The 27,253-nt window shown below is 40.5% G+C and overlaps 1 protein-coding gene across 2 annotated transcripts; it reads right to left on the bottom strand.

Moving 5' to 3' along the window:
* Positions 1 to 2,003: 2,003 nt before the first annotated feature.
* LOC102779728 (brevican core protein-like) lies at positions 2,004 to 25,770 on the bottom strand. Of its 2 annotated transcripts, XM_087835130.1 has the most exons (15): positions 25,579 to 25,770; positions 19,553 to 19,635; positions 19,056 to 19,433; positions 18,630 to 18,804; positions 17,394 to 17,521; positions 16,713 to 17,006; positions 13,714 to 14,568; positions 12,435 to 13,324; positions 11,558 to 12,302; positions 5,649 to 5,756; positions 5,285 to 5,443; positions 5,113 to 5,195; positions 4,199 to 4,343; positions 3,882 to 4,064; positions 2,004 to 3,728 (listed from the first exon to the last, which is right to left on the bottom strand). In XM_087835130.1, the coding sequence occupies exons 1-15, from the start codon at positions 25,596 to 25,598 to the stop codon at positions 3,625 to 3,627; spliced, it is 4,350 nt and encodes a 1,449-aa protein (XP_087691256.1). In that variant the 5' UTR covers positions 25,599 to 25,770; the 3' UTR covers positions 2,004 to 3,624. The 2 variants fall into 2 exon arrangements, with proteins under 2 accessions (XP_087691256.1, XP_006788011.2); XM_006787948.3 differs by having other exon boundaries at positions 11,558 to 13,324.
* Between the last annotated feature and the right edge of the window lie 1,483 nt (positions 25,771 to 27,253).

A 27,253-nucleotide genomic window follows, 5' to 3' on the forward strand; every position in this document is an offset into this window, starting at 1 on the left:
AGTAGTGCAAATCTAAAAAACACAACTGCAAGAAAGTTAAATACAACATGTGTGTTTCACGTGTTACAGAAAGAAAATTCAACACTTGGAAGAGGTGGAGCAGACATATCCAAGTCTGTGCTTAGACATGTTTGCTTTTAAATAATCTACTTATTCCCAAGGTGTAACAAATATACTGAAACACACAAAGGTGTTGACATTAATAAAACAGGTGAGTATCATTGTGTTGAACGGCACACCAAGACAATTTTGACCACTGGTTTGCAACCCAAAAACACAATTTCTTCCTGAAGAACAAATGGAAGCAGCAGATTTCACTTATCAAATAATATTATTATTTATACTTTCCTGCTAAACATCCTAGCATAATTTTTTAGCATAAATCACAGTTCAGGCTTACACTGAAGATTAATTGGAAGGTTCAGCTTCCTTCTATCAGTAAATTAAAGGAAATGCAAGAATAAGGACATAAAAAAGATTTTTAAACTGAACACATTATAATCCACAGCAGTCTGAGGTATGACCTCGGTAGGTTGCAGATTAGAAATTCCCAAATGGATTATTCTCTATAGCTGCAAACGATTTTATTCCTTTTATTTCAAGAAACTTACTTGAAAGAAAGTGGGAGGGAAAATTCAAGGTAGAAGAAGATTTAACAAATACTGAGACTGCAGTGCCTGAGTCTCATAGCAGCTGTGTTTATTTGAGCCTTTCTGGTTATTAGTATGGCAGTCAGCGACACGTTTTTGTTGTTGTTGTAAGTGCTCAGCTGTGACATTAAACACTCCGTCGTCTCCTGACAGTTTGCCATTTAGTCTCTCACGTGCAACAAATCGTGGAACAATGCTGCCACCTGGTGGCAGAAAAAACTGTAACGTGCAGCATGTGAGCTATAATTGATCGCTTTGAAAAATACGGCTTGGATGAAATTCTTTATTACTATTAATTACAAATCGAAAAATAGAAACTTGGTGTATCTGCATAATAATACTTGCGGTAAATAATAATTAATTAATTAATTACAATTATGTCTGTTTGCCCGTTTAAATGGCTCTCTCGACGCTTTTCACCTTTTACTTTGAAACGCTGCACATGCTAGCGTCCGAAAACACTCAGTTTCTCTTTCTCCTTTATCACTGCACATTTGATTCACTGCCACTTTAATCCGCTATAAAACAAAAAATTAAAAAAAAAATAAATTAAAAACGCATTAAAACTTACTTTCTCGCTGTTATTTGTCCTCAATTTTCCTTACTTTCCCACCCGAAACCACGACACACATTTTGGTAGCCAATGAGGATTTAGATTGAGCACTCGATTACCAATAGGAACGTCTATACAATCCCCCCCCCCCCCCCCTTGATTTTAGCAGCCACCTAAGTTTAAACTAACCGGATTCACCTCATATCAGTTAATGCTGTCCATGTTTCGTGATTATTTTACTCTGCTGCAAGTAAAACGTCACTAAACTGCGTGAAATAAAAATGAGAGTCACACTGATTCTGTTTATGTACACGGCAGTGCTCACACGGCAGAAGAAAGCGGTGTTGAATTAAAATACCACAAAGTAACATTCATGTATTAAATTTATAGTAGATGACTCCTGGGTGCACTAAATACGCATTAAACCATGAGGAAATTTCAAAATAAGAGCTCTTCTTTTTCTTGGTTATATATTAGACTTTGCCTAATTTTTATTAAGTATTAAGTATTAAGAACAGCCTTTCCCTCGTTTTTTTTACTTCACTGATCTGTATTTCTTTGAAATTATCATCTCTTCTATAGAAAACTCGTCTAGCTTATGAATGAAATAAATTAGTGTCACTAATTAAATTTCAGTCTCACCTGTTTAAAACTTGTCTCCAGTTTTTAATTTACTGACTGATATTTTTCTTTTTCTTTCTCTGGTGATGGTATAGGAGAAACAGGTCACAATTCAGTAAGCTGCAAATATGAAGGTGATTTATTTCTAAAGAATGAGCATATTATCCTCAGAGTTTCCTTATGTTAACAAAAAAACCTACTTAAAAACACAGTCTATAGTATATCTTACTAAAGTGGAATCACATAGAAACACAACAGAGGAAGGCTAAACTTACCAGGCTGAGAGGTCAGCCGCTGCAGAAAACCGATATACAATTTTGAAAAACAAAGTACACCCTCGTTCAGTTCAAAGGTTTTACATATTAGAACATTAATTAGAACATTAATCATCTTTTTCTCAACAGGTCAAAATCGAGGTAATGAGGAAACTAAAAACATGAAATTACTCACCATTACATTATGTATTTAACAAATACTGAGCCAAGATACAGAATCAGCATGTGAAAAATCCCACCCCAAGTTCACCTACTGCAAGTACACTTTTACTGGTGTGTGATAACACAAATAATCATACCTGCAGTGGGTGTCTCAGAAAATTCAACCCAAGGTCAGATAGTGCAAGAAAAGAAAAAAAAAACCCCAAAGGCCTCACTTAACATGTTAAGTCCATGACAGACAAATAACTGTGAAGTTAATGAGCTCCTCTGTGTACCACAGTGTTGTAAAGTGAACTGTGAGGCCATCTGTCTGACAAATAAAGCTCAAACTGAGTCATGCAGCAGGACAGTGACCTCGAGCACAGCAACAAATCTTCAACAGAATGATTGAAAATAAAAGATTTAAGGTGTTGCAATGTTCACAGACTACTTCTGCATTCTGGCTTAGTTTTTAAATAAATACTGACACACTGTAATATGTCATGTGACGATGTTCATCTGAGGTTGTGTTGAAATCAATTTAAGACCTGCTAAGGACCAAATGATTTTTTTAGTGTCCTGATGCGGACAATCTCAGAACTGACAGAGGTGTACTTTTCCTTTCTCACAACTGTAGCTTCAGGTAACACACTGGCAGAAAATACAATACATGACATGAAGTCTACACACAGCACTGAAGGTGAAATAGGAGAAAGCTTTATTCTTTGCTCTGTTCTACAAAACTTTATTACAACATAAAGCTGACGAACAAAACTGCGTCTGCCGGACATGAAAAGTTTCTCTCTGGAAAATGCGGACATCATTTGAAAAGGAATCTATGTACAGTATTTATTGAGTGTTTGTTGAAGGTTCACTTTGGAGTTTTAGGAATCTTTGACAAAGAAGGAAGACGACGCAAAGAACAGCAAAACATTTCTACTGGATACTTTACAAATGTCTCAAAGACTTTAGCACCATTTTGTTAAAAAGGTTCTTGATATAACAATGAGAAAAAATAGATTTAGAGCTGACCTGGTAACAAACAGTTCACACAATTATTTATTTTCAGTTAAAGGGATTTAACAGGGAATCACTGGGAGAATTTTTGATTTTTTTTGCTAACTATTTAAAGCATACTTATCCAAACACGGTAGAAAATATTACAAAGGACAAGAAATAGGGCGTTTCATCTCCCTGCCTGTGCACTCAGTCTTGTTCTCATTGGCTGGTGGGAAGTTTTGCTTTGTGTCTTTTTGTGCGTCTGTGGGGTTTTTTTAATCCTGTTTTCATTGGTTCATTGGTAAAAAGCACCTGATTCTTTACACCCTGTCACGTTACAGTAACAAAGTTTGAGAAAGCAAGACAAGAAGAGCACGGCTGACTTTTAGAACCTGATGTCCCAGTACTGCAGCGTCGCTTTAGTGGCCTCAAAATCATCTTCAGCTGCAGCAAAATCATTGTCGGTCATTGACGGCAGGCCCCCGTCCTCTAAATTAGAAAAAAATCACAGTGGTTAAGACTGAATTTGCTCTTTTTTTCTTCTAATTTAACATTTATTAATCACTTCATATCAGCTATTAAAAGATGATTGAATATTACAGGTATGTTTCATGTCTTTTCTTGATTTTTTTCTTATCTCACCAGTCAAGCAGAGGATCTGCGGCCTCTCCCAGAACCCTCCAGACAGACACCTGATCAGGGGGTTAAACCTCTGCTGGAAGCCCTCTGCGCATCGATAGCGCACCACGGCGTTGGTCTCGTAATTCTGTCGAGCTTTTCCAAATATGGAGGCATTTCTGAGCCTTGGTGGTGGTCCACAGGAGGCTGTGGGAGGAGTTAAGATGCTTAAGTGCCTTCTCTTGGCCAGAATAAGTAGAAAACAGCTCGAAGCATCAAGCTCACGAGGGAGTTAATGAGTAATGAAGTGCTCTTAATGATGTCCCATTAGTGTTACTCACAGGTGCCTTTCTTGCAGGTGTATGAAAGGTGATAGTTGCAGGGCACATCGCTCCAGCGTCCGTTATCATGCCACACCATCACCACACAGTCCTCTCCGGAGAGAAAGTAGCTGTCTGGCTGACCCCTGTACCAATTCTCATAAAGCTGTGAGGTATGAGTTATGTATGTTATTTTTATGTGTATACAAAGAAACAATAATCACAACAGAAATAGTTGAAAACGCATAATATACATAATGTTTTCATTCTCCTCTTCTTCTTTGAGGTAGTTAATATCTAATAGTCTGGTGCCTTCCTGTATCCTGCTTGGTTTGTGTCTTACATAAGAGGTTTCAAAAAGAAAAACATAAACAGCAAAACTCGTTGTGATAATAGATTTTCATTCATGATCATCCTGGACATCATAAATAATAACCTACAGATGTGCTACTTTCAGATGCTCCCTTATTCACAAGGGGTCGCTGGATTCCTCACTGTTTTCACTGTCTTTGTTTTTCCTTGGTGTTTGTGCTACCACTTGACATAATTGCCTTTTTAGGTTCAATTTTACGGTCACATATCAGTGCCTGCCTAGCAAATGCATCAGTGTTTCATTCCCCGTCACCCTCAGATGTTCTAGAATCCAGAAAAATGTAACTAAGCACAGGTGCTGGATAGCATGCAATCTGACATCAAAACTTCCAAGTAACTTAAATAGACTACAAGGCAACTAAAATTAATTACGAAGCAAACACAAAGAAACAATATATTTTAGTTATTGTGGCTGCAAAAGAAAAGGCATCTTGATAAATAGAAAGTAGATCTTAATTAATACACCGGGTGTCTGGTTCTCCAGTTTGAGCATTCCCCTGTTTTTGCTTTTTTGTACTCTGCAGTTTTGTTTTGTTTTTTGCACAATAATAAAACCTCCTCACCAGTGGGTTCCCATCAGACCAGTGGAAATCATCCTCAATGGTCTTGTCATTCAGACCGGTCCACTGGTATTCCTTGTAGTTGTCTGTTGACCAAGACGTGGGATTGAATTTATGAGGAAAGAAATGAAAGCCACATTGTTTTCTCATTCCCAAATGTGTTAAGGAAACCTACTGTTGATGTAAGCCTGTTCTTCAGGGGTTATTATGGACACCAGGTGAGCTCCCATCATGCGGCAATGCTGCTCTGCAGCCTCCCAGCTCAGACGCTGGCTGAAGTGTCGATAGCAGAAACCGTGAAATTTATCCCAGCCCGGTTCACATCGCTCCCGGTCTGAAAACATCACAGAGAAGAGAACAGGACAGCCAAACCAACAAGAGTCTTCAGATGTATCCGCAGGCTTTGATACTGAATAATTATATAATTTTCACTTCAGGCTGCATTGTAAGAAAATTACTGCTTGGCTTATTTTTGTTTGGAAACTTCTGGCTGATTCCCATCTCATGTAACAGCCATTAAAGAGCAGAAGCGAGCTCACCGGCCTGACAGAAGTTTCCTTCATACGTCGGCAAACAGAGGCATTTAACGTGACCACCTCTGTCCGTGCAGGTGCCTCCGTTAAGACAGGGGTTGAGCAAACAGGCATCTGAAACACAACAGAGGGCAACTTTAAATTACTGTGCACCTGAAACCACTGGTCAAAGACTCATTTGTTATGTAACTGAATAATTACACATGTACAGGAAGACAGCCTTCATTTATGTGTAAGTCTAATTGGTGCCTGTGTTAATTAGAAGGCAGTTGAAGCACGTATGCTTACATTAGGTAAACAGCTGTAAGTAAATGTAGCAGGAACCATTTAGAAACTAAAGGGCATCAGGGTCGATGTTAGCCAACAGATGGCAGCAGAGGAGAACCTTTACAGCGTGGCCTGAGAGGGAAAAATCGTCAAATCTTTTTCTGGCATGTGTGCAATGCTTCCTTCTCTTTCTTCTTCATTTCTTCATTAGTAATAAACGCTCTCAAAAATCTTGTGAAGAGGGAATCTAGGCATGGATGTATTAATGGGGGGGGGGGGGGGGGGTGTCCTATAATATGGAGCCCTGTGGTTCTAACAATTGAAAAAAGGGCCCACTGGTCATTTTGCTGATTTGCTGGTGTGCCAGTGGTACAATGAACTCTTTTGTTTGCTTTGTTTACCATTTTAATCAAAAGATGAGATAATGAGATGAGAAAAACCCACTAACATGCCCTTTTTAAAGTCATCGGACAGTAACCTTCTGACCTGCTGCTGCTTTTCATTAAAATGTTGAATTGTGTACATTTATAAGTGAAAATTTTAAAAGGATGAAAAAACTAAAGAAACACCCTTCAGCCGTGCTGAGTGTTGACATTGCATAGCTTGTCCACCAGAAGGCACTCTGCAAATTCCCTGTTTGCATCACATGTCTGCAAAAAACATAAAAGTATTCACAGCCTTTGCATTGACACTGAAAATCTAGCTACGTTACATACTGTTTCCACTGTTCATCAAAGTCAGACATTTTTACAACTTAGTTGGAGTCCACTTGTGGTGCATTAAGTTGACTGGAAACAATTTAGAAAGACACAACTGTCTTTATAAGGTCTCTTAGCTAACAGCGCATGCCAGAGCACAAACCAAGCCATGAAGTCCAAAGAACTGTCTGTAGATCGCCGAGACAGGATTGTATCAGGATTGTACCAATGAGCACAGTTGCCTCCATCAACCGTAAATGAGAGAAATTTGGAACCACCAGGACTCAGAATTAGCCTCCTGGCCAATCTGAGCGATTGGGGTAGACAGGCCTTAATCATTGAGGTGACCAAGAATCCACTCTGTTCACTTTGACAGAGTAACAGCATTACCCTGTGAGGACAACCATTTGTGCAGCAGTCAGGCCTGTATGGTAGAGCGGCCAGACTGAAACCACTGCTGAGTAGAAGGCACATGAGGGCGTACTTGGAGTTTGCTAAAAGCACCTGAAAAACTCTGAGACCATGTGAAATAAACTCCTCTGGTCTGATGAAACAAAGATTAAACTTTTTAACCTGAACATGAAGTGTCATGTCTGGAAGAAACCAAACAGAATTCATCACATGGACAATAACATCCCTAGAGTGAAGCATGGTGGTGGCAGCATCATGCTGGGATGTTTTTCAGCAGCAGGAACTGGGAGAGTAGTCAGGGTCAAGGAAAATAGGGATACTGCAATGTACAGAGACATCCTTGTTGATAACCTGCTCCAGAGTACTGTGGACCTTGGACATCTTCTATCAGGACAAATACCCTCGGCACTAACTCAAGAAACAAAGGAGTGCCTTCGGGACCACTCTGTGAATGTTCTTAATTAGTTCAGCCAGAGCCCAGTCTTCAACCCAAGATCTGAAAATGACTGCAGACCGTCGCTCCCCATCCAACCCAATGGAGCTCCAGAAGTTCTGCAAAGAAAAAACTGCCCAAAAACAGGTGTGCCAAGTTTGTAGTATCATAGTCAAAAAGACTTGAGGCTTTAAGTGCTACTAAAGGTTCTTCAAAAAAGTCGTAAGCAAAGGCCGTGAGTACTTATGTACATGTTATATTTTTGTTTTTTATTTTTAATAAGTTTGCAAAAGTTTCAAGCAAACTTTTTTCACTTTGTCATTATGGGGTATTGTATGTAGAATTTCAATGTCAGAAACGAATATAGTGAGTTTTGGAATAATGCTGTAACAGGACAAAACGTGGAACAAGTGAAGCACCGTGAATACTTCGTGTGTACTGTATATTTATCCATTTCCCTAACTGCTTATCTAGTTCTGGGTCTGCAGGGGGGTTGGGGAATGTCTACTGGCATCTTGTTATATTTATCACAATCAGATGATATCTAAAGAGAAAAACACTTCTGAAGCTTCATTTTGCTTTTCTAAATTTGTAAAACAAAGGAAAAACAAAACCATGAGTGTTCAAGCTGGAATTAAACATTTTACAAGTGGATTCGGTTTGTTTGCTTCCTTTGACACCCTGTAAACAAGAACTATGTGCTGCCTGTCATTATCCCCACACTCACATATTGCTCTCTTCAGAAATCTCTTTCATTGCTCAGATCGTGTGTATGAAAGGTAATAACTGCTTTACACGAATCAAATGAGATTCACGTGCACTCAAAGTAAAACCATCATTCAGTTTTGATGAAGAATACACAGATGGTGGATGGAAAACCACTGAGGTGCCTTTCAAGTCTTACCTATCAAAAAATGAAACTTTATACTGTGACGGTGTTCACTTCTGAGACTTGATTTTGTTTGCTTTCCAACAGAAACAGAGTTTAGATTCATGGCTCCATCTGTGAGCCGATTTCCTTTCCTTTTGTCAAACAACACAACAATAACTTGTCTGCAGACGACAATGCAAGGCTAGTAATTTCAATTACTGAATGATTGATGACTTTCTCATTGTGTTTCTCTGCCTCCTTTCCTCTCTAGGCTGCCGAATGCAGTATTTTATCACCATGAAGAGTCCATTGTATAAAGATCAATATTCACCCCAAAAAAGGCTTAATTATGGAAGCTGAAATTATGTATGAGAAATAGGAAAGGCTTCTGCATGCACTAATCTATGTAATACTGAGGTTTTTTGGGGAAGGCAAACAGTTTGGATGCTTGAAAATTGTCTTGTATTAGAAGTGCAGCTTGGAGAATGCACATGTTTTCCATACTTTTCATCTTTATGAGTCCATTTGTGGAGTAAAACCATGAAAAGCTTACTTACTTACTTAAAATATATAAACTTTACTTAACCTCCTAGGACCTGGCATCCACATGTGTTGTATGTGGACATCACATTTTGGGCTGTCTAAACCAAAATACAAAATAATATCCACTTACGAGGACATTATACTGCCACTGCCCTATCGAAAGTTAAAATGAATGTCCTCATATGTGGATCTCATTTTTCTCAGAAACAAAAATCTGGTAATTCTTTGTTTTTTTATATTCATCAAGTCCCAATCAGCCCAAACAGCAAAGAGAAATGCATGCCATGAAAGAGTTCAGGTCTCAGGAGGTTAAAACAACAGCAAGTAAAGCCCGCTTGGGTCCAAATTAAAGTAATAAGGTTTGGCATATGGCGGCCACAGACTATTGTGACTATTGAGTGTGGAGGAGATACCAGTACACACGTTTTTCGGTGAGGAGAGCTGGACAGGGCTGTAGATGAGCATTAAGCCAACAGCAAAATAATTTCTGCTCCAACGTGGATGGAGGAACAGGAGAAGCACTATCAAAAACCTTAACCTCCTGCAGGTTACTTATGTGCGTGTTTCTGACCAAACCATCAGATCCAGACTCCATGAGGGTGGCGTGACAGTACAGCATCTTTTACTGGGACTTGTGCTCACAGCTCAGCATCGTACAACTCAATTGGCATTCGCCAGAGAACACCAGTGCTGGCAGGTCCACCACTGGAGCCGTTTTCACCTCACAAATAAGAGCAGGTTCACACTGAGCTTCTGTGACAGATGCGAAAGAGTCTGGAAAAGCTGTGACAAACATTACGCATTCTGGTTTGAGAGTTGGTGTTCGGTGTGTATAGGCAGTTATTGGGGAACCAATGCGTTGATGCCATTGATTTACCCACACATTCCCCAGACCTGAATCTTATTGAGAGCCTCAGAGATTCAGGTCTGGGAGTAGATCCCCCACAACACCACCTGCCATCGAGTCAGGAGCATGCCCAGACATTGTCACATTGTCAGGAGTGCACATGGGGCAATAAACATTACTGCTACATCATGAGACAAGTTGGATCCGACTGTAATTTTGATTTTTTTTAACGTTTTTTTTGCTTTGATTTCGAATCTACTGTTCTCAATTTTTTTTACCTCGAATTCTACATTCAGTAAAGATTTTCAGTGTAAATATTTTGTTTCTCAAGATCCACACGATATCTTAATTTTTTTTAAAAAAGCTGAATTATTCTGAATAGTGTTTGACTTACAATATTAACATACACCAGGTTGTCAGTGGCCTTTATTGACATACCCACATGGAAATTTTAATAGAAGAACTCTGAGGTCGACTTTTTCCAGTTTCTGAAACTGTGCTTGATGAAATGCAAGTCAAGCCTTAAATGGTTTGTTGGTGACCTGGTGGATGTTAAGAGCTTAAAAGCAGCTTTTCTCTTAAATAAGTTTCCATCCTAAATTTCCCATATTTGCTGAAGTTGAGTCCACAATGGCAGCTGCTTCTTTTGAAGATTCAATAAACCCGATTATATGGAAGCCAAGTGCTCCAATGGAAAAATAAAGTGCAGTTTTAAATAAGAGAATTAAAATTCAAAAAATTTAATTTAAAAGATGAGAGTCAAAATTAACCATGAGAACTGTGTTTTAAGTATGTTTGTTTGTTTTGTGGAACAAATAAGCTTCCATACAATGCATCAATATCCACAGCTGCCACATGAAGTCGAAAAAATGAATGTACCAAAGGGAAGGAATATAAAGTAATGCATTTATCAACTTGTGGTAAGACAAGAAACCAATAAAGATTTGTTGCCTTTATCATTATTAGACCTAAAAACACAATACAAATCTAGAACAATTGTGATTAAACAACAATTTTTAAGTTGAGTATGAAACATTAATGACAAAAGGACACGTGAACATGTTGCTAAATGCAAACACTCGTGCAATCTACAATGAAAAGGTTTTGTGCTTGTAAACATAATAATCTGTGCTTTTTGTACCACAGTGACTAAAACAGCAATGAAAAGGAAGAAAGAAAATCAGTTAAGACTTAAATATAAAGCATTACTGCAGCTTCATTGGTCAGTGCTGTTACATTCAAAGTAATTGTTACTTTCCAGAGAACGATTAAGTCCCTTATTATGTTGCTTCCCAATTAATGGAAAAGATACTATGAGAATTGAAAGATAGCAAGAAGAAAATGATTTTAGAATATCTTTTGCACCTGTTTGGTGCAGAGATGGATGATTTACAAATAAAATCTGATGAATTTAGCTATAACCATCACTCTGGCAGGTCCTCCCTGGAGAAGAAACCCGTCATTCAAAAACACTAGTAAATACAGTACTTCACAGAAGTCATTCTTTGGATGAGGAAAAAACATCATGCACAACAAGACTGGACTGTGGACAAATGTCAAATGGGAGATGTCCCAGTGTGAGTATCTTGGAGGGTAGAGCGGGGGAGTCACAAGGAGAGGAGTAAGGAGTGTTTAAGGGGAAGTGGGAAGAGTCAGAAGGGTGAGTGGGCTTGCTGAGATAACAGGTGAAAAAAAACGTGGGAAGTCATTTGAAAAGCAGGACGGGTGTTTTACAGAAAATGGAGCAGAGGCAGGTTGGGCAGAGGACAGACGAGGAGTTTTAGTGCATCACTGTGTCGAGCAGGAAGAGGACGGTTAGACTGATGAGAGTGGCATTAACATTACCTGAAGATTTCCCAGCACTGCCTACGGCTGCCCTCTCATTGGGCATGATAAGCAGAGTTGGCGGCTGGGTGAAAGTAATGTCAACATCTTCCAGAGCGTGACCCACTGGTGGTATCAAAATTTTGGGGGTGGTGGTGGTTGGGCTCCAGGTGTGTCTGGACCGGTGTGTGGTGGTGGTGGTAGCTGCGGTTGTGGTTGTGGTGGTGATAGTGGTCGTCTCTGTGGGCTTTGTACCTCGAGAAGAAGTTAAAGCTGCTGTGGAGGTTTTTTGGCTGTACTCATTGCGAGATTCTTGGGGTTGAGGTGTGCTGGTCAACAGATCCCACTTGGATGTTTGAGAACTGGAAGGAAAGATGGCAAAGTCCTCAGAGGCATCGGTTTTCTCTTGAGATGTCGGGGAAACATTAGTTTCATCTTCGAGGGTCGGGGCAACAGTATCCTCTTCTTCAAAGACGCGGATTGGGATAACGTTGGCTTCGTCTTCATCAAGCACAACAGTTTGGGAAAAATCACTATCTTCTAGGGCTGAGGAAACATCAGCTTCTTTCTCAGTAAAAAGAGCTGTGCTAACATTAGCTTGTTCATAGACATGGGTTGAAGTGTTAGCCTTTTCTTCATACTCAAAGGAAGGAGCAACATTAGCTTGTTCAAAGACTCGAGCTGAGGACATGTTAGCCTTTTCTTCATACTCAAAGGAAGGAGCAACATTAGCTTGTTCAAAGACTTGAGCTGAGGATGTGTTAGCCTTTTCTTCATACTCAAAGGTAGGAGCAACATTAGCTTCTTCTTCAAGGGTTGAAGAGGTGTTAGCTTTTTCTTCATACTCAAAGGTAGGAGAAACATTGGCTTCTTTTTCAAGAGCTGAGGAAGTGTTAGCCTTTTCTTGCAAGCTAATGTTTGAGGAAAGATTAGGTTCTTTTTCAAGAACAGTAGTTGGGAGAACACCAGCTTCCTCTTTAAGGGTTAAAGAAGCATTTATCTTTTCTTCATACTCAAAGGAAGGCGTAATATTAGCTTCTTCTTCTTTAAAAACAGCAGTTGGGACAGCATTACTTTCATGGGCTGAGGAAACATTTTCTTCAAAGTCAAGCGTTGGAGAAACAATGTTCTCTTCTTCAAAATTTAAAAAAACATTTGCTTCTTTTTGAAGAGCAAGGGTTGGGGAAATTTTTATTTCTTTTTCCAGAGAAACGGAAATGTTGGCTTCCTCTTCAAGAGTTAAAGCCACTTCACCTTCAAAGGTTGGAGCAAATTTAATGTCTTCTTGAAGGGTGGTCCTAAGTGTATCAGGTACATGACCACTTGCTTCTTCATAAGTATCGGTCACAGTATCCAAATACATTCTGTAGCCTGATGTTAGATATAGTGCTGTGGGCGAACTGGTGGATGAGTGAGAAGTGTTTGAGACGTCTGGAGAGCGAGTGGTAACTGAACTTGCTCCAGACATTTGCAGGTCTTCAGATTTTGATGTGGGCAGCATTTTATCCTCATTTTCCAAACTGAGCGTGTCTTCAATTTCTAAGTTTGCACTTCCCTCCTGTTTAGAGATGGAGGACTCCCACAGCTGTGAGGCTGTAGAAAGAATATCCAAGCCCAGTTTATCAGAAAGGGGTGACTGAGATGAGGCTGTCAAATGTGGAGCCACTGTCTGAGGTTCAGCATGGGTGCTGCTGGCAGAAGCAATGGGAGACGGGTGAGTGGTGAAGCCAGAAGTTGAGGAATCTGATGTGGAGATGAAACTGACTGGACTCATATCGAGTTTGCTTTCTGGAAAAGAGCATAGAACATTATGGGATTACATATTGTTTTTGAGTAGTATATTTAATTGCTTGGATGAGAAAAATTAGAAGAAACAATAAGTCTACTGTCAATCTCTGACCCTAGCTTAGCAAAAAGATTAGAAACAGGGAAACGGGTAGCTTGTCAGAAGGTAACAAAATCTGCCCTCTTCACATAGGTGACCAAACTCTAGGACGTTACAGCTCTTAGCCAGAAGGTAGTCCAGAATATAACCCTTTTAGTTCTTCAGTTTTCCAATATATTATAATAAAAAACATAAAATGTGACATGGATATCTCATGCTAGCCTAACTCTTGAGAAAGAAAGTAATTTATCTAAGATAATAATGTTTGAACTTTTGTGGGACATGCACATACCTTCAGAAATATCTCCAGAACCATCCAAAGGAGCCCACACTGGGGTTAGAACCTCCGGAGTAGATTCAGTAGTTTGGGATAATTGTGTAAGAAGTGTTGCCTCTTCTTCTTCTTCTTCTTTTGAGGCCTCAGTTGGGGGAAACATCTGCTCAGGGTCTACACGGGTCTCCTCCAGCTCCACTTCAACCATGGGGTTAAGGGTTAAAGTAGTAGCCTCCAATAAACGGTCCTCTTTAGTACGGTTGCTGTCGGTCTCACTGTAGTTGGGTTCTGATTTGTTAAAAGACAGGGTGGTCTGTTGTACTTCTTTGGTCTCATTCAGAGTTCCAGATGGCTCTGTGTTTACTTCAGTGTTTGTGTCTGGCTCTGTCTGGTTCTGCATCTCAGGCTCAAATGTGGGTCTTTCAGACTGCTGAAAGGTGAGACTCGAGTTCTGGCTGGAATATGTTTCATTGTAATCAGTGGGCAGAAATGATGTGTTCTCTGCTGAATTGTGGGTTTCTGTGATAGTGCTGCTCATCAGTGTTGTAGGACGCTGGGAATCGTAGCTCATTTCTGTGGGAGATAAAGTTTGGTCGAGCGGCTCGTGCAGAGTAGGCGTTGTGTGGAGGGGAGATTCTGTTGTGTCTGATATCAGCATTGGGTGTGTATGAACCGGGCTTTCTGTAGTTACAGCGACAGCAAAATAAGGCAATGATTCAAGCATGCTCTGGGCCTCTCGCTCCACCTGTTCTGCTAGTTGGTTCAACTGAATTTCTTGATCTTTTTCCGTAAGAATAACAACATTGTGTTCAATGTCTTCAGATTCTGTGCCCACATAGTCCATCGGAGAGTCAGTGGAAGCATTTCTGTTTTCTGCAGAGAGCAGACACACAATTAAATGTAACATGTGAAATATGGAACAAACTAATCTAGTTATGCTTTCTTTCTTGTTAAATATGCACTACATATTGTTCCAACATCATATTTTTATTCCCTTATAGAGTAGCGTTTCATGAGTCAAAATAATGCTTATTTATCTGATGATGGGCTTTGATATGAACTCTCAGTTCATTCTCTGTCTAAATCAATATGTTTGGGCCCATCTCCCTTCAAGCCAAGTTTCAAGCTGTGTTTGAGATTACCAGGTTATCTTCATATACAGATGCCATCATATACAGTGGCTTGCAAAAGTATTCGGCCCCCTTGAACTTTCCCGCATTTTGTCACATTACAGCCACAAACATGAATCAATTTTATTGGAATTCCACGTGAAAGACCAATACAAAGTGGTGTACACGTGAGAAGTGGAACGAAAATCATACATGATTCCAAACATTTTTTACAAATAAATAACTGCAAAGTGGCAAGTGCGTAATTATTCAGCCCCCCTTAGTCTGAGTGCAGTCAGTTGCCCATAGGCATTGCCTGATGAGCGCTAATGACTAAATAGAGTGCACCTGTGTGTAATCTAATGTCAGTACAAATGTAGCTGCTCTGTGACGGCCTCAAAGGTTGTCTAAGAGGATATTAGGAGCAACAACACCATGAAGTCCAAAGAACACACTAGACAGGTCAGGGATAAAGTTATTGAGAAATTTAAAGCAGGCTTAGGCTACAAAAAGATTTCCCAAGCCTTGAACATCCCACGGAGCACTGTTCAAGCGATCATTCAGAAATGGAAGGAGTATGGCACAACTGTAAACCTACCAAGACAAGGCCGTCCACCTAAACTCACAGGCCGAACAAGGAGAGCCCTGATCAGAAATGAAGCCAAGAGGTCCATGGTGACTCTGGACGAGCTGCAGAGATCTACAGCTCAGGTGGGGGAATCTGTCCATAGGACAACTATTAGTCGTGCACTGCACAAAGTTGGCCTTTATGGAAGAGTGGCAAGAAGAAAGCCATTGTTAAAAGAAAACCATAAGAAGTCCTGTTTGCAGTTTGCCACAAGCCATGTGGGGGACACAGCAAACATGTGGAAGAAGGTGCTCTGGTCAGATGAGACCAAAATGGAACTTTTTGGCCAAAATGCAAAATGCTATGTGTGGCGGAAAACTAACACTGCACATCACTCTGAACACACCATCCCCACTGTCACATATGGTGGTGGCAGCATCACGCTCTGGGGGTGCTTCTCTTCAGCAGGGACAGGGAAGCTGGTCAGAGTTGATGGGAAGATGAATGGAGCCAAATACAGGGCAATCTTGGAAGAAAACCTCTTGGAGTCTGCAAAAGACTTGAGACTGGGGCAGAGGTTCACCTTCCAGCAGGACAACGACCCTAAACATAAAGCCAGGGCAACAATGGAATGGTTTAAAACAAGACATATCCATGTGTTAGAATGGCCCAGTCAAAGTCCAGATCTAAATCCAATCGAGAAACTGTGGCAAGATCTGAAAACTGCTGTTCACAAACGCTGTCCATCTAATCTGACTGAGCTGGAGCTGTTTTGCAAAGAAGAATGGGCAAGGGTTTCAGTCTCTAGATGTGCAAAGCTGGTAGAGACATACCCTAAAGGACTGGCAGCTGTAATTGGAGCAAAAGGTGGTTCTACAAAGTATTGACTCAGGGAGCTGAATAATCACGGGCACCCTACTTTTCAGTTATTTACTTGTAAAAAATGTTTGGAATCAAGTATGATTTGCGTTCCACTTCTCACGTATACAACACTTTGTATTGGTCTTTCATATGGAATTCCAATAAAATTGATTCATGTTTGTGGCTGTAATGTGACACAATGTGGGAAAGTTCAAGGGGGCCGAATACTTTTGCAAGCCACTGTAGATTACAGACCAGACCTTTTTGAAGCCAGGTATTTATTGCAATCTGAAGCAGGATTTTATTATATCAAACTGTGGCCTTGTTAAATCAGATCAAATTAGAAAAACTGTATTAATCCCAGGGAGAAACTGAGTAAATATGAGCCAAAAAAGGGAAAATCATAAAAGGTCCACTTTAGAGTTTTTGTCAAATAATTAACAATCAACAGTTTGCATTTAAAGGCACAACATTATCACCTTTGAAACAGTAAACATCATGAAGGCTGGATGTCTCTGGGAAGCCAGTCTGGTTGCTGAATTGGTAGAGAGTTTTGACGCCAGGCAGAGCACCCCCACAGCGTTCCCTTGGGGTTATGATGGGGTACCGCACGCTGCCATCAGACAGCCAGCCAGGGCTGCAATGGTCCAGTCCTTCACTCCAAGCCAAGTAAAGCTGTGCTGTTGTAGCCAGCTCTGCCCCTGTAGCTCTGCAGTACGACTGCGCTTCATTAAATGTTAAATGCTGTGGGATGAAGTCATGGAAAACCTCCCCTACAGACAGAAAATTTGTTCAGTCTTTTACTTTTTCTGGATACAAGTGAGTAAAATGCTGGCACGACTGCAATTATGTGCCAGTCTTAATTTATAATGGATATTTGTATATAGTAAGTGGCATGTTTTTATCTGATGTGACGCATGACATTTCACTACAGAAAGTAAAAATATATAATTATATGTTTGAACTAAATAAAATCATTGTAATAGTTATTGTCCATCACAGATCCTTAATGCCGTTTTCCAAATGTAAAATGTATAATTTAACTTACTTACAAATTAGGCCAGATGTATCATTATTGCATTAAGTCTACTGGCAAAAAAACAAAAAACCCAAACCCTACTATTTACATATAGAAGTTATTAAACTGTTATAATTCCTACCATTAATTTCGTCTACATAACAATAAACATCGAACAGATCATCTGGATCCATTGTCCCATAGTTTCTCACTCCTGGTTGCCCATCCATGTCTCCATAGCAGCCTTCACGAGGCACTTGGATTGGATATCTGCAGCAAAGCAGCAAAACAACCATCATCCTCACTTAAGACTCCACAAACATGTGACATAACATCAGTGCTGCATTTGGCGATAGCTTGGTAAATCTGCAACATTACCAGCTGGTAACATTATGACACGTTTACTCTGTGGTCACTCATTAACCAGTTCACACATGGATACTTATAGAGCAACACAAATATAATGTATTTACATATAACAATAACTATATACAATAACTATAATGTTTTATCATACTAAAAGGCCTACATGCCCATGCTACTTTATTGTTTCCTTTGTTTATGCTGATGGATGGATGGATGGATGGATGGATGGATGGTAATACAGGATTTCATAACTCCACTTTTACTATGATTGTATATTTACATGCATTATAATTTACCTATGTATATCGACAACATGCATATAATAGCATGCCATTTTGATCTTGTGGGTTTGACACATAGTTTCAAATCTCATTGCCTTAAGTACATTTATACAGTTATTTAACTGCCATTACATTTTTGATATAGTCTCTAAATACAGTAATCTAGTTTTGTGGGTCTCCTGCAATACTCAGGTGCTGTTCTACTATATAAAATGCTTTTTTACATCATTGTTAGATGGTGCCATTCATATAAATTAGATTTTATTGTCATGAGCCTCTTTTACTGTATGGGTGTATGTTTAACAGAAATGAATCTTGCACTATACAGTTAAAGAGGGTGGACAGTGTGTTGCTAAAGAAGTTGTTATAGGTGCATAAATGGGTCAGTTTAGAGGTTGGTGGGTGGTTTCTTATGTTAGGTAAGTTTAATATAACATTGTTTTGTAACGTTGCTACCATAGTAAGATAATTTCATTTGTGTTGAGATGTGAAGCACACCTAAGGGGCAGGTGGAGAACATTACCGCTATACTTTGTAAGTAAGCAACCTCTGAAATACTGTCTGACCGATGAAGACGTCAGTGATTACAAACTTATATCAAGAAGTCGAGTAAAACAACAAAAACATCGATATCAGCTGCATGAGCCTGTAAGATATGTTTTATCTATCTCTGTCTTTTTAATAAGTTGTACTGTGAGCATGATACAGAGGGCACACAGGTGATGAAATACCTGACTGACTGGTCTGCGAGCCAGCCCGCGTCACACTGCTCATATCCGTCGTAATATGCTGCAAGCAGCTGGTCGGCGGTGGCGATTCGTGCCCCGATGGTCTCACAAGCCCTCTGGGCCTGATGGAAGGTGAAGGCATACCGACCCAAAGCATCTCTGTAGTGGAACACAACACCTAAAAACACACACAGCATGCGCATAATAACATACCTACAAATACATTAACTGCATTACCTGTTTCAACTGTTTTAAGTCAATAATTTGGAAAAGCTCCTGGAACAAAGACATCTTACTAAATGGAAAGAAACTGAGCTGGAAAATCTTTTTCTCTTTTTCTGAGAATTGCAGTTAAAAAACACAGTCTCTAATAATTCTGTGTAATCTCCCCCAAACATTACTAATGAGCCATGTCTTTCATCGCGTTACCTTTGACCTTGAGCTCCATGAGGTCACTGGCGTCCTCCAGGCCCTGCTGCACCTCGCAGCGGTAGTGAGCCGAGTCGCTGGAGCGCAGATCTCCCAACCAAAGTGACGCATCATCAGGGAAGGAGGTGTAGTTGAGCAACGCTGCTCGGTCTCGGTACGCTTCATTGACCTTCACCTTGTGACCCCGTACCACTAAGATCTGCGTTTCAACCCCACCTGATATGACTGACCACTTGACCCTCGGTACAACAGGGGTCGCGGAGGTGGAGTTGGAGATGGGGGACAGAGACACCACACAAGGGATGGAAATGGAGCTGCTCAGTGGAGCGACAACTGGTCCTGAGTGGGGGATGCTCACGTGGAGCTGCTCCACCTCATCTGGAAAAAAATTAATAAAAAGAAAAGAAAAGTGAATCATGCTCCCACTTCTCAATGCACTTTTGTAGTCTCTGTTTATGGAATCAAAAAGTGATCAGGGGAAAATGTAGACACCGTACCGTATGTGTACCGTAGAGTTTGGGTGGGAAAGGCCAGTGTGAGATGGCAGACTGCATAAAGAAGTGGAAGTATCTGCACATGTCTGTGGAGATTAAAAAGGCGAACACAGTAAAATATTAAAAAATAAATAAAATGAAGAAGAAAAGCAGATATTTTTCTTCCAATTTCACAAATATGAAATGGAATTAAATAAAAATGGATTTTTAATAAGTACAATGATTTCTGACATCGGAGGTCATATGTTGTGTCGGTTCATCTTATCTTATCTAACCCATTAGAAGGAACAAATGTCCGAGACACATAAGAAAACTGAGGGACTCCGTTTCAGTTTTCAGGATATCAGTTGAAAGACTGAAATAACTATCCACATTATATTGAACAGACTTGGTGTTATCCCGCTGACATAAAGGAGCTGTAATAATGTTTTATTAGCTGCACAAATGTAATTTCTATCCCATAAAATGTCAGAAACAGGTCTCAGTTTAATACCAGAGCTTTTAAATTTACCATAAACTTGGCCTCAACACATCAGTGAAACTGCTTCAACAAACACTGAGCATTATGGTTCTCATAAAACTACAATTTACAGCAGGCATTTTTCCTATAAGTCAGGATTAGTTTTAGCTGAGCACACTAGAAAACTGGCAACAGAGTTTAAACATTAAAAAAATACAATAACTATAAAATTTTGTGAGAAAGACCTTTTGTTTTAAGTTGTAACTTTGGAGCAGAAGCTCTGAGTAAAACACACGTGTCCCAAAAAAATCCTAGAGCTCAGCCATAAAGTATAAAAGACCAACTTCTCTGGTTTTCAAAAGGAAGCTGGAAGCAGAGGTTCCTGACCACAAGTCATTCATCACCTCCGGGAGCTAATGACACAGCGTTTCAGCCCAGCGGCATCCTGCCAGTTCTCTGTCACCAGCCTGGCCCTGTTATTAACCCAGCAGCCGTGGCGAGACATCCACAGCGACCTCACACAACCTCCTGATTGGGCCGTCATTGAAAAACAATTAAATACTGGACAGTTTCAACATTCGTCAAGGTGTTTCATCAGTATTCCTGTCAGTGTCATATTCAACCAACCTCACACTTCACCAGAAACACTGATAGTGCAAGGTTAGACCTTTAATCTTGCTACCTAAAGTTGTCGGATAAGAAATTTCTTTTATTATAAAACAGAAATTTTACACTGTACAATACAAGTCTTTATAGTATTAACATCAGCCACAACACTTGAAGTTGGAGTAAATACCATTAATAATCACAGTTCTGCTTAGCCTAAACGAATAGCACACCACGATGGCAGCACTCTCCCCCAACAGAAGAATGCTCTCTGCAGCAGCATAACTAGACTGAGCATCAACGATAGACGCCTAAATAATCCTGATCACATTAAGACCACAAACCACAGGACCCAGAGGATTCCCTGGTCTCCTTCTGTGCCCAAATGGGTCACCATGACGAGGATGTGTACAATGTGAGGCTGGTGGTAATAACTGGTGGGACCATTGCAAAGCAAGCAATCTGACTGTATATTGCTGTACAAAAAAACCATAGAAACACAGTTCAAGCACTGAAAAAACCTGTGACGCCTGCTTGTGTTTTCTTTCAAAAGAAAGTTTAGTATTTACAGTATACTGAGTGATTAACTGACATAGTGGGAGAAGCAGAAACATAAAATTTTCATGCCACACATGTCATTTTATCACTGACTCATAGGAAAATTTGTCTTTTTTCAAATGCTCTGTTCCTCCAAGTCAACAGACTTGCACTTTTAGATCTTAAGGCATCTGAGTGATCGAGGATTTCTGGAGAAAAATGAAAGTGATCTCTATTTCTATCTCACCCCTGCGACCACAATTTTAACATCAGAAACATTTAAAAAATTACAGATACTGTGGAGCAATGTCTTGGGATCCTTATGCTTTTTAAACCTGTGTGGAGGATATAAGCAGTTTCACAAGAGGTGAGCGAAGCTCGTTTGAGAGATTTGGACGGTTGGATACTCTGAGTTACACAGAATGCCATGACCATGGTAACTAACCGGGCTTGAGCGACACAGGTGGAAGCAACTGACAGCTGGTGGACATTTGATTGGTGGATTTAAATTTCCTCTCTCGCTCTCTAATCAGCATGACTATCCGGTGCCTAACAGGATCTCTGTTTCTTAGTGGAAGACCAGTGTGTTTTTACAATGCCAAATTTTAAACCCCAACCCAGCGCAGACAATCCAACACATCAAGTCCAGCAGTAGCAACAATCACACCACTGATAATCTTAATTTTTTACTGTTCTTGTAATAACTGAGATCACAATCTCAGTCATTAACAGCTAAGGAAGGTGGAGCTTTTGCACTGATTAGTGCTTTGCTGATACCACCGATCCAATAAAGCTGTAATTTGCAAAGAGCATTAAAGATGATGGTTTAAACAGCTATATATGTTATCACATCGCTTAGTTTTTTCCATAAACTTTCTCAATATGAGCCTCAGAGCCTCTAGTTGTCTTCTGCAAGGTACGGTACAAGAATTGACCTCCTGTATATCAAGCAGATCCCTGGTAAGGAGTCGGCACACACAGCTCAGTAACTTGTGTCACATTAAATGGCCTTCTTTGATGGTAGAATAACTGTTGTCTGTTTTCTTGCCAGCTGGGTGGACTCCATGGTGCTGGTATCACTATTAGTATTCTTGAGAAGACGTTTCACAAAAAAAGCGAGAAGCGGGCCAAGAGGACAGCTGCACACTGTGCTTTCACTTCATACCAAGTCCCTTACAAAGGGCTTCAGGGAAAATTAAAGGACAGGGCACTGGCACACTTGCTTGCTTTTTCTCTTTTCTTTCTTTCACCCCTTTCATTGATGGAGAAGGAAGTTTTAAAGCACTAAGAATCATTCTAGGGCAGGCTTTGTACAAAAGAAAGGGCCACATTAAGACCCTGCACACTGATTCAAACGGTATAATGTGACAGTGTGCTTAAATACCGGTTTGTGCTTTCAGATTGATGACAGCAGAGAAAATCCTAGTTGCTGCTGGTTGTTTTGTGCCGTCTTTAGATCGCATTTTTCGGCCTCGCCTTTGCCAAGCACTTTGCAGGTCTGCTTGTTTTAGTGAGGTTAGCAGTGAAGACAAGTCAAGCTGAAATCGATGCCACCCACTGCAGCTACGGCCCACAAACTGGAGCCAGCACTCTATCCAAAAGGACAACTAATCCAGAATCTTCTGTGGAATAATCAGCTACAGACTAATGCATTTATGGAAAAGAAAACATAAGAAATTGGGGTTAAATAAACCTCATCAACTTTATGCAAACATCCCTGTCAGTGCTGCAAAGACATTCCTCTGCAGCCTGCATCAGTGTCAATGCACACAAACCAGGAAGAGGCTCCTGTTCCCAGTTTAGCCAGCTCAGACATGTCAGTTTGACTGATGTGCTGTAAACTTGGAGGAGTGCTGAGCTGGAACTGGCTTTAGGAGGGATATGTCCAGGATAAAACAGAACAGGGTCCCATAAAAATGCACAGTTTTTGCAACTATGGTCTATTTGTTGTCTTCTTTTCTTCTCCTTCTTTTAATATTTAAGATTTCAGTTTTCAGACTGCATGTAAACAGAAGTTAAATGCAACACAAAGCAGCCTGTTCATTTATTTCAACTTCTTTTCTTTTTCTAGTGCATGGAAAAATTATTTAAGCACACAGTTTATACTCCATCCTGCAGCTGCTTCCTAATGCAATTAACATTGAGCAAGATGTTTGACCTGGAAGAAGTTTAAACCATATTAACTAAATTCATTTTATTTATTGGTCCCACACACCAGAACTCTGGTCAGCAGCTGGATATTCAGTTGGACAGTTGTGATAGAATAACTGACTCCCACTAATATACATTCTTGCTGCTATTTGCCTTAATAACAAATCCATTTATGTTGATGACATTTGCCTGACCTAAACCAGACAGAAACCACTTTTACCCAATTAGGTATCCTGCTCTAAACAAATAAACTTAATGTCAGTCTTTACTTCATTTGGAGACCTTGGCAGGGTCAAAGGAGGTGGTTCAGTTCAGAAACAACATCAAACCCAGACTTTGAATATAAACACTGGCTACTGTACACTTAACAGCAGAGCGAGTTGGTAAATGAGGCTATTCACTCAGCACCACACCTCCAACTCCCTACATCATCAGCGGTCTGTCTCCTGTCTACAAGATGGCCACTTTGGAAGAGCCACCCACTAGCTGATTCACCACCCACTTTGTCTGGGAACAAATTAAAGTGCGTTTTGCGCAAACACCTGATCCTAGGCTTGACTCAGTGGATCCACAGATGAAGCTCAGCCTGTACAGCTGTCCTTTTATACACAGGAGGTGATTTCCGCTTGTGTTCAGGATCAGGTGGGCTCTGCTTTCTGAGACGCATCACTTTCTCCGTTCAGGGCAAACATGCCCAGGAGTCAGGCACCTGCAGTTTGAGCTCAAATGTGCACTCAAATACTCAGATACACAGACTCTACTAAAGTAGCTTTGCATGAGTGATAGCTAGAAACACTGCAAAGTCTTTCTGCTTTCTGAAACAAGCTCCTTCCCTTTTAGAGAAGAACCCCTTTAAATAAATCTTATTTTGACTGGCTGCCCCTCTCAAGAAGAAGGTCTGAATACTAGGTGGGTATGGCAACCGAGCTATTCAAGCACCCTGGAGCCTGCACTTTTGGCTCACAGGGGTTATTTTGCATGACATTTGTGTCACGGGGCACAAATGTGTTGTCCTCCGTCATATGCAGTAGCTTAATATTCAGTTTGAATTGCCAGGATTGCTCATTCATTTTGAATATTTTGACATGAGCAGCGATTCAGAGGTCTGAGCAAGGCTTGTTATTTACCTAATTATACACCTGAGTGCAACTCATCCTCAACAACAACAACAAAAACAAGAACAACTTCTGTAACTATGGCTTTAGCTGAACAACCTACTGGTGCAGTGGAGGATCAGCAACATATCTGGCTCTAAATTTGAGCAGATGGCCCTCCATTCTCCACCATGCTTCACATTTCATCTTATATTTAGTGCAGAGTTCATCGCTCCAGTTTGGGTCAGATCTCTAGATAGATTCTGAGCCACATTTTTACCAGCTGTGACTGTGGCTAGTTTTGACTTTGTGATTTTTTGTGTACTGACCAATTTAACATGTAGACAGGGGAAGGCCACTTTTGTGGGTTTTTCTTGTTGTATGTTTGCCTGTGTCTATCTGTGGACAGAGTTTGTCCACATGAGAGAATTGCAGCTGTGCAAGACAGTCACTAAACTTTAAGCTGTGCAGCTGAGATCAATATAAAACCAGGATTTGAAGAGGGTTGTGGTCCAGCAATTCGATGGCATCCCACTGGAAGATGGTAACATGATTACTGTCATGAAATTACAGCATAACCACACCAGTGCTTTCTATATCTGCTCAAATCTGACCAGAGAGCCACAAACCTATCAAACAGAAGAAAGAAATCCTTAAAAGTCTGCTTCATCATTCAATTTGCCCTCTGTCTTTCTACCTGTCCATTACTGAACTCCACCTGAGGTGGACCACAGCGAGTGAAGAGTTAAAATAAGCACTTAAAACAAAAAGCAGCTTTTTGTTCCCACTGGGCAAATAAAAGCACTGAGTGTGAAATCCCAGGAAAAGCTTTTGAATGGCAGGGGGGCTTTGTATGAGTCCAAATTGATAGTAAATGCGTTTAAAACAGCCCGTTATCCTTACTTTCCTTTACATTTATAGGTGTGCATGCGTAAAACACGGAAACACGGTTTAAACACAGTGGGGGGCAGCAGTTTACAATTAATTTCAGGACCTTTCGGAGAACATCAATTACTACAGCGCAATTAAGTGGCAATGAGGATAATTGTCTTTAATCGTACGTCCATTTAACCTGACACAGGAGATTCAAAAGAACTTTGGAAAGACCAAACCGCATCATCTACTGCGTATCACTGACCCATCGACCTTAAGGGAGAGAAAGAGACAAGGTGTAAGCCTACCGGATGACTCTCAGCAGCATCTCAGCTGATGCAGGTTGCACTTCTTTGCTTTAAAGAGTATTTTCCGTGAGCGCCTGTCAGCGTGCTGCAGTGCGACTGTCCTGTCACGGGAAAAGCGGCTCTGGATGCTCTGCGCAGGTAAACGGTGGCTGGGACCGGCACACTCAGAGGCTCGGGGAGAAAAGAGGGAGTTGGGAGAAAGTGACGCCAGATATGAAACCCTGAACTGCCCACTTTTTCACCCAACAATCGGGATGGAGATGGCGCATGTCTGTCAAGGGGGATTGGGAGGGATGACAAGTAAAGAAACCGATGTTATAGGCTATGAAGTGAAGCCTGCAGAGAGGAGATGACCTGCATGTTTTTACTGCAGGGAAGCGGAGAACTCACTGAGCGTCACTTGGATGAACCAGGGTGAGGGGAGAGCAGTCAGCGCAGCGGTCCGGAGTGAGCTGCTGAAGCTGCTGCAGGTATATTGCAGCACAGTCACACATCCCGGAGAACGATAAGGGACAATTTAAAGTACCACCTCCTTCGTTATCTGTCACACCCCGCGGTATATTTTTAAATCATCATGAATAGCTTTGCATTCTGGCGCAGAGAGAGAGGTCTGGAAAATCCTGCACAAGAGCATTGCCCTGTCATTTACAATCTGAATCTGCAGAGCATGCTTGATTTGAATGGAACAAGCTGAATGCAGTATGCAACCCAGAAGCTTTTGCTATGACTGAAGGGTCACAACAAGATCACTTTTACCACTTTAAAGTATGTTATTTACAGTTGAAACTTTTATTTGAAATTGATGCATAAATAAATTCATAAAACAAAAAGATTTGTCCACATTTGGCCTTTACTCAAAGCCAAATGTGGCCATGTTTGGCTGTCTCAGACTAGCCTTCCCCATAAAGAACAGATTTCAGGTGTCCTGTGCCATAAATGAGTCATAAGTAGCCCACATAGGCCCAAATATGCAGCACTTCTCTGAAATGTGATTACTCCTCATCGAAGAAAGGTTTTATTGTTGCTCATTTTTGCCAGAACCTGGCAAAAATGAGCAACAATAAAACCTTTATTCAATGAACAAATTAATGGCAGGTTGAAAAGTCCACAGTTACAGTCTTATTCATGATGTTGTGTAAGTGATACAAGTGCAAAATGATGGCTGAAGAATGAAAGACTAGAGAGAGACAATTTTAGTTCCTCTTGTTTTCAGATTCACATAAAAGGTAATTTTATGTTAAAGGGATCACAGTACTGTATCATCTCAACACAGCACTCCGCTTTCACAATGCTGTCTTACTTGTGGTTCCTAGAATATTTAAAAAATTAAATGGGAGGCAGAGCCATCAGCTTTGAGGTCCTTCTTCTGTAAAACCAGGATGAGGCCCATATAGGGCTGGATCAGGTGACCATGAACAATATCTTAGTAACAAGTCTAAGCTGCTGAGGGTTTCCATTATCCACTATTTCTTCTTCATTCATCTCATTTCACTCACTATGTGTTTATACATCACTCTACATTTAATTAGGAGTTATTAGTGTGTATTTTGTCTCTATCCCCTCACCCATAACATGAAGTAGCAGATGGCTGCACTTCCTTCAGCCTGGTTCTGCAGGAGGTTTCAGCTAATATTGTGCTTTTATGTTGTAAATCTAAAAACTGTTTTTCTATTCT

Source organism: Neolamprologus brichardi, chromosome 22 (genome assembly GCF_056152115.1).
Source record: "Neolamprologus brichardi isolate AB-2024 chromosome 22, ASM5615211v1, whole genome shotgun sequence".
Taxonomy (NCBI): Eukaryota; Metazoa; Chordata; class Actinopteri; order Cichliformes; family Cichlidae; genus Neolamprologus; species Neolamprologus brichardi.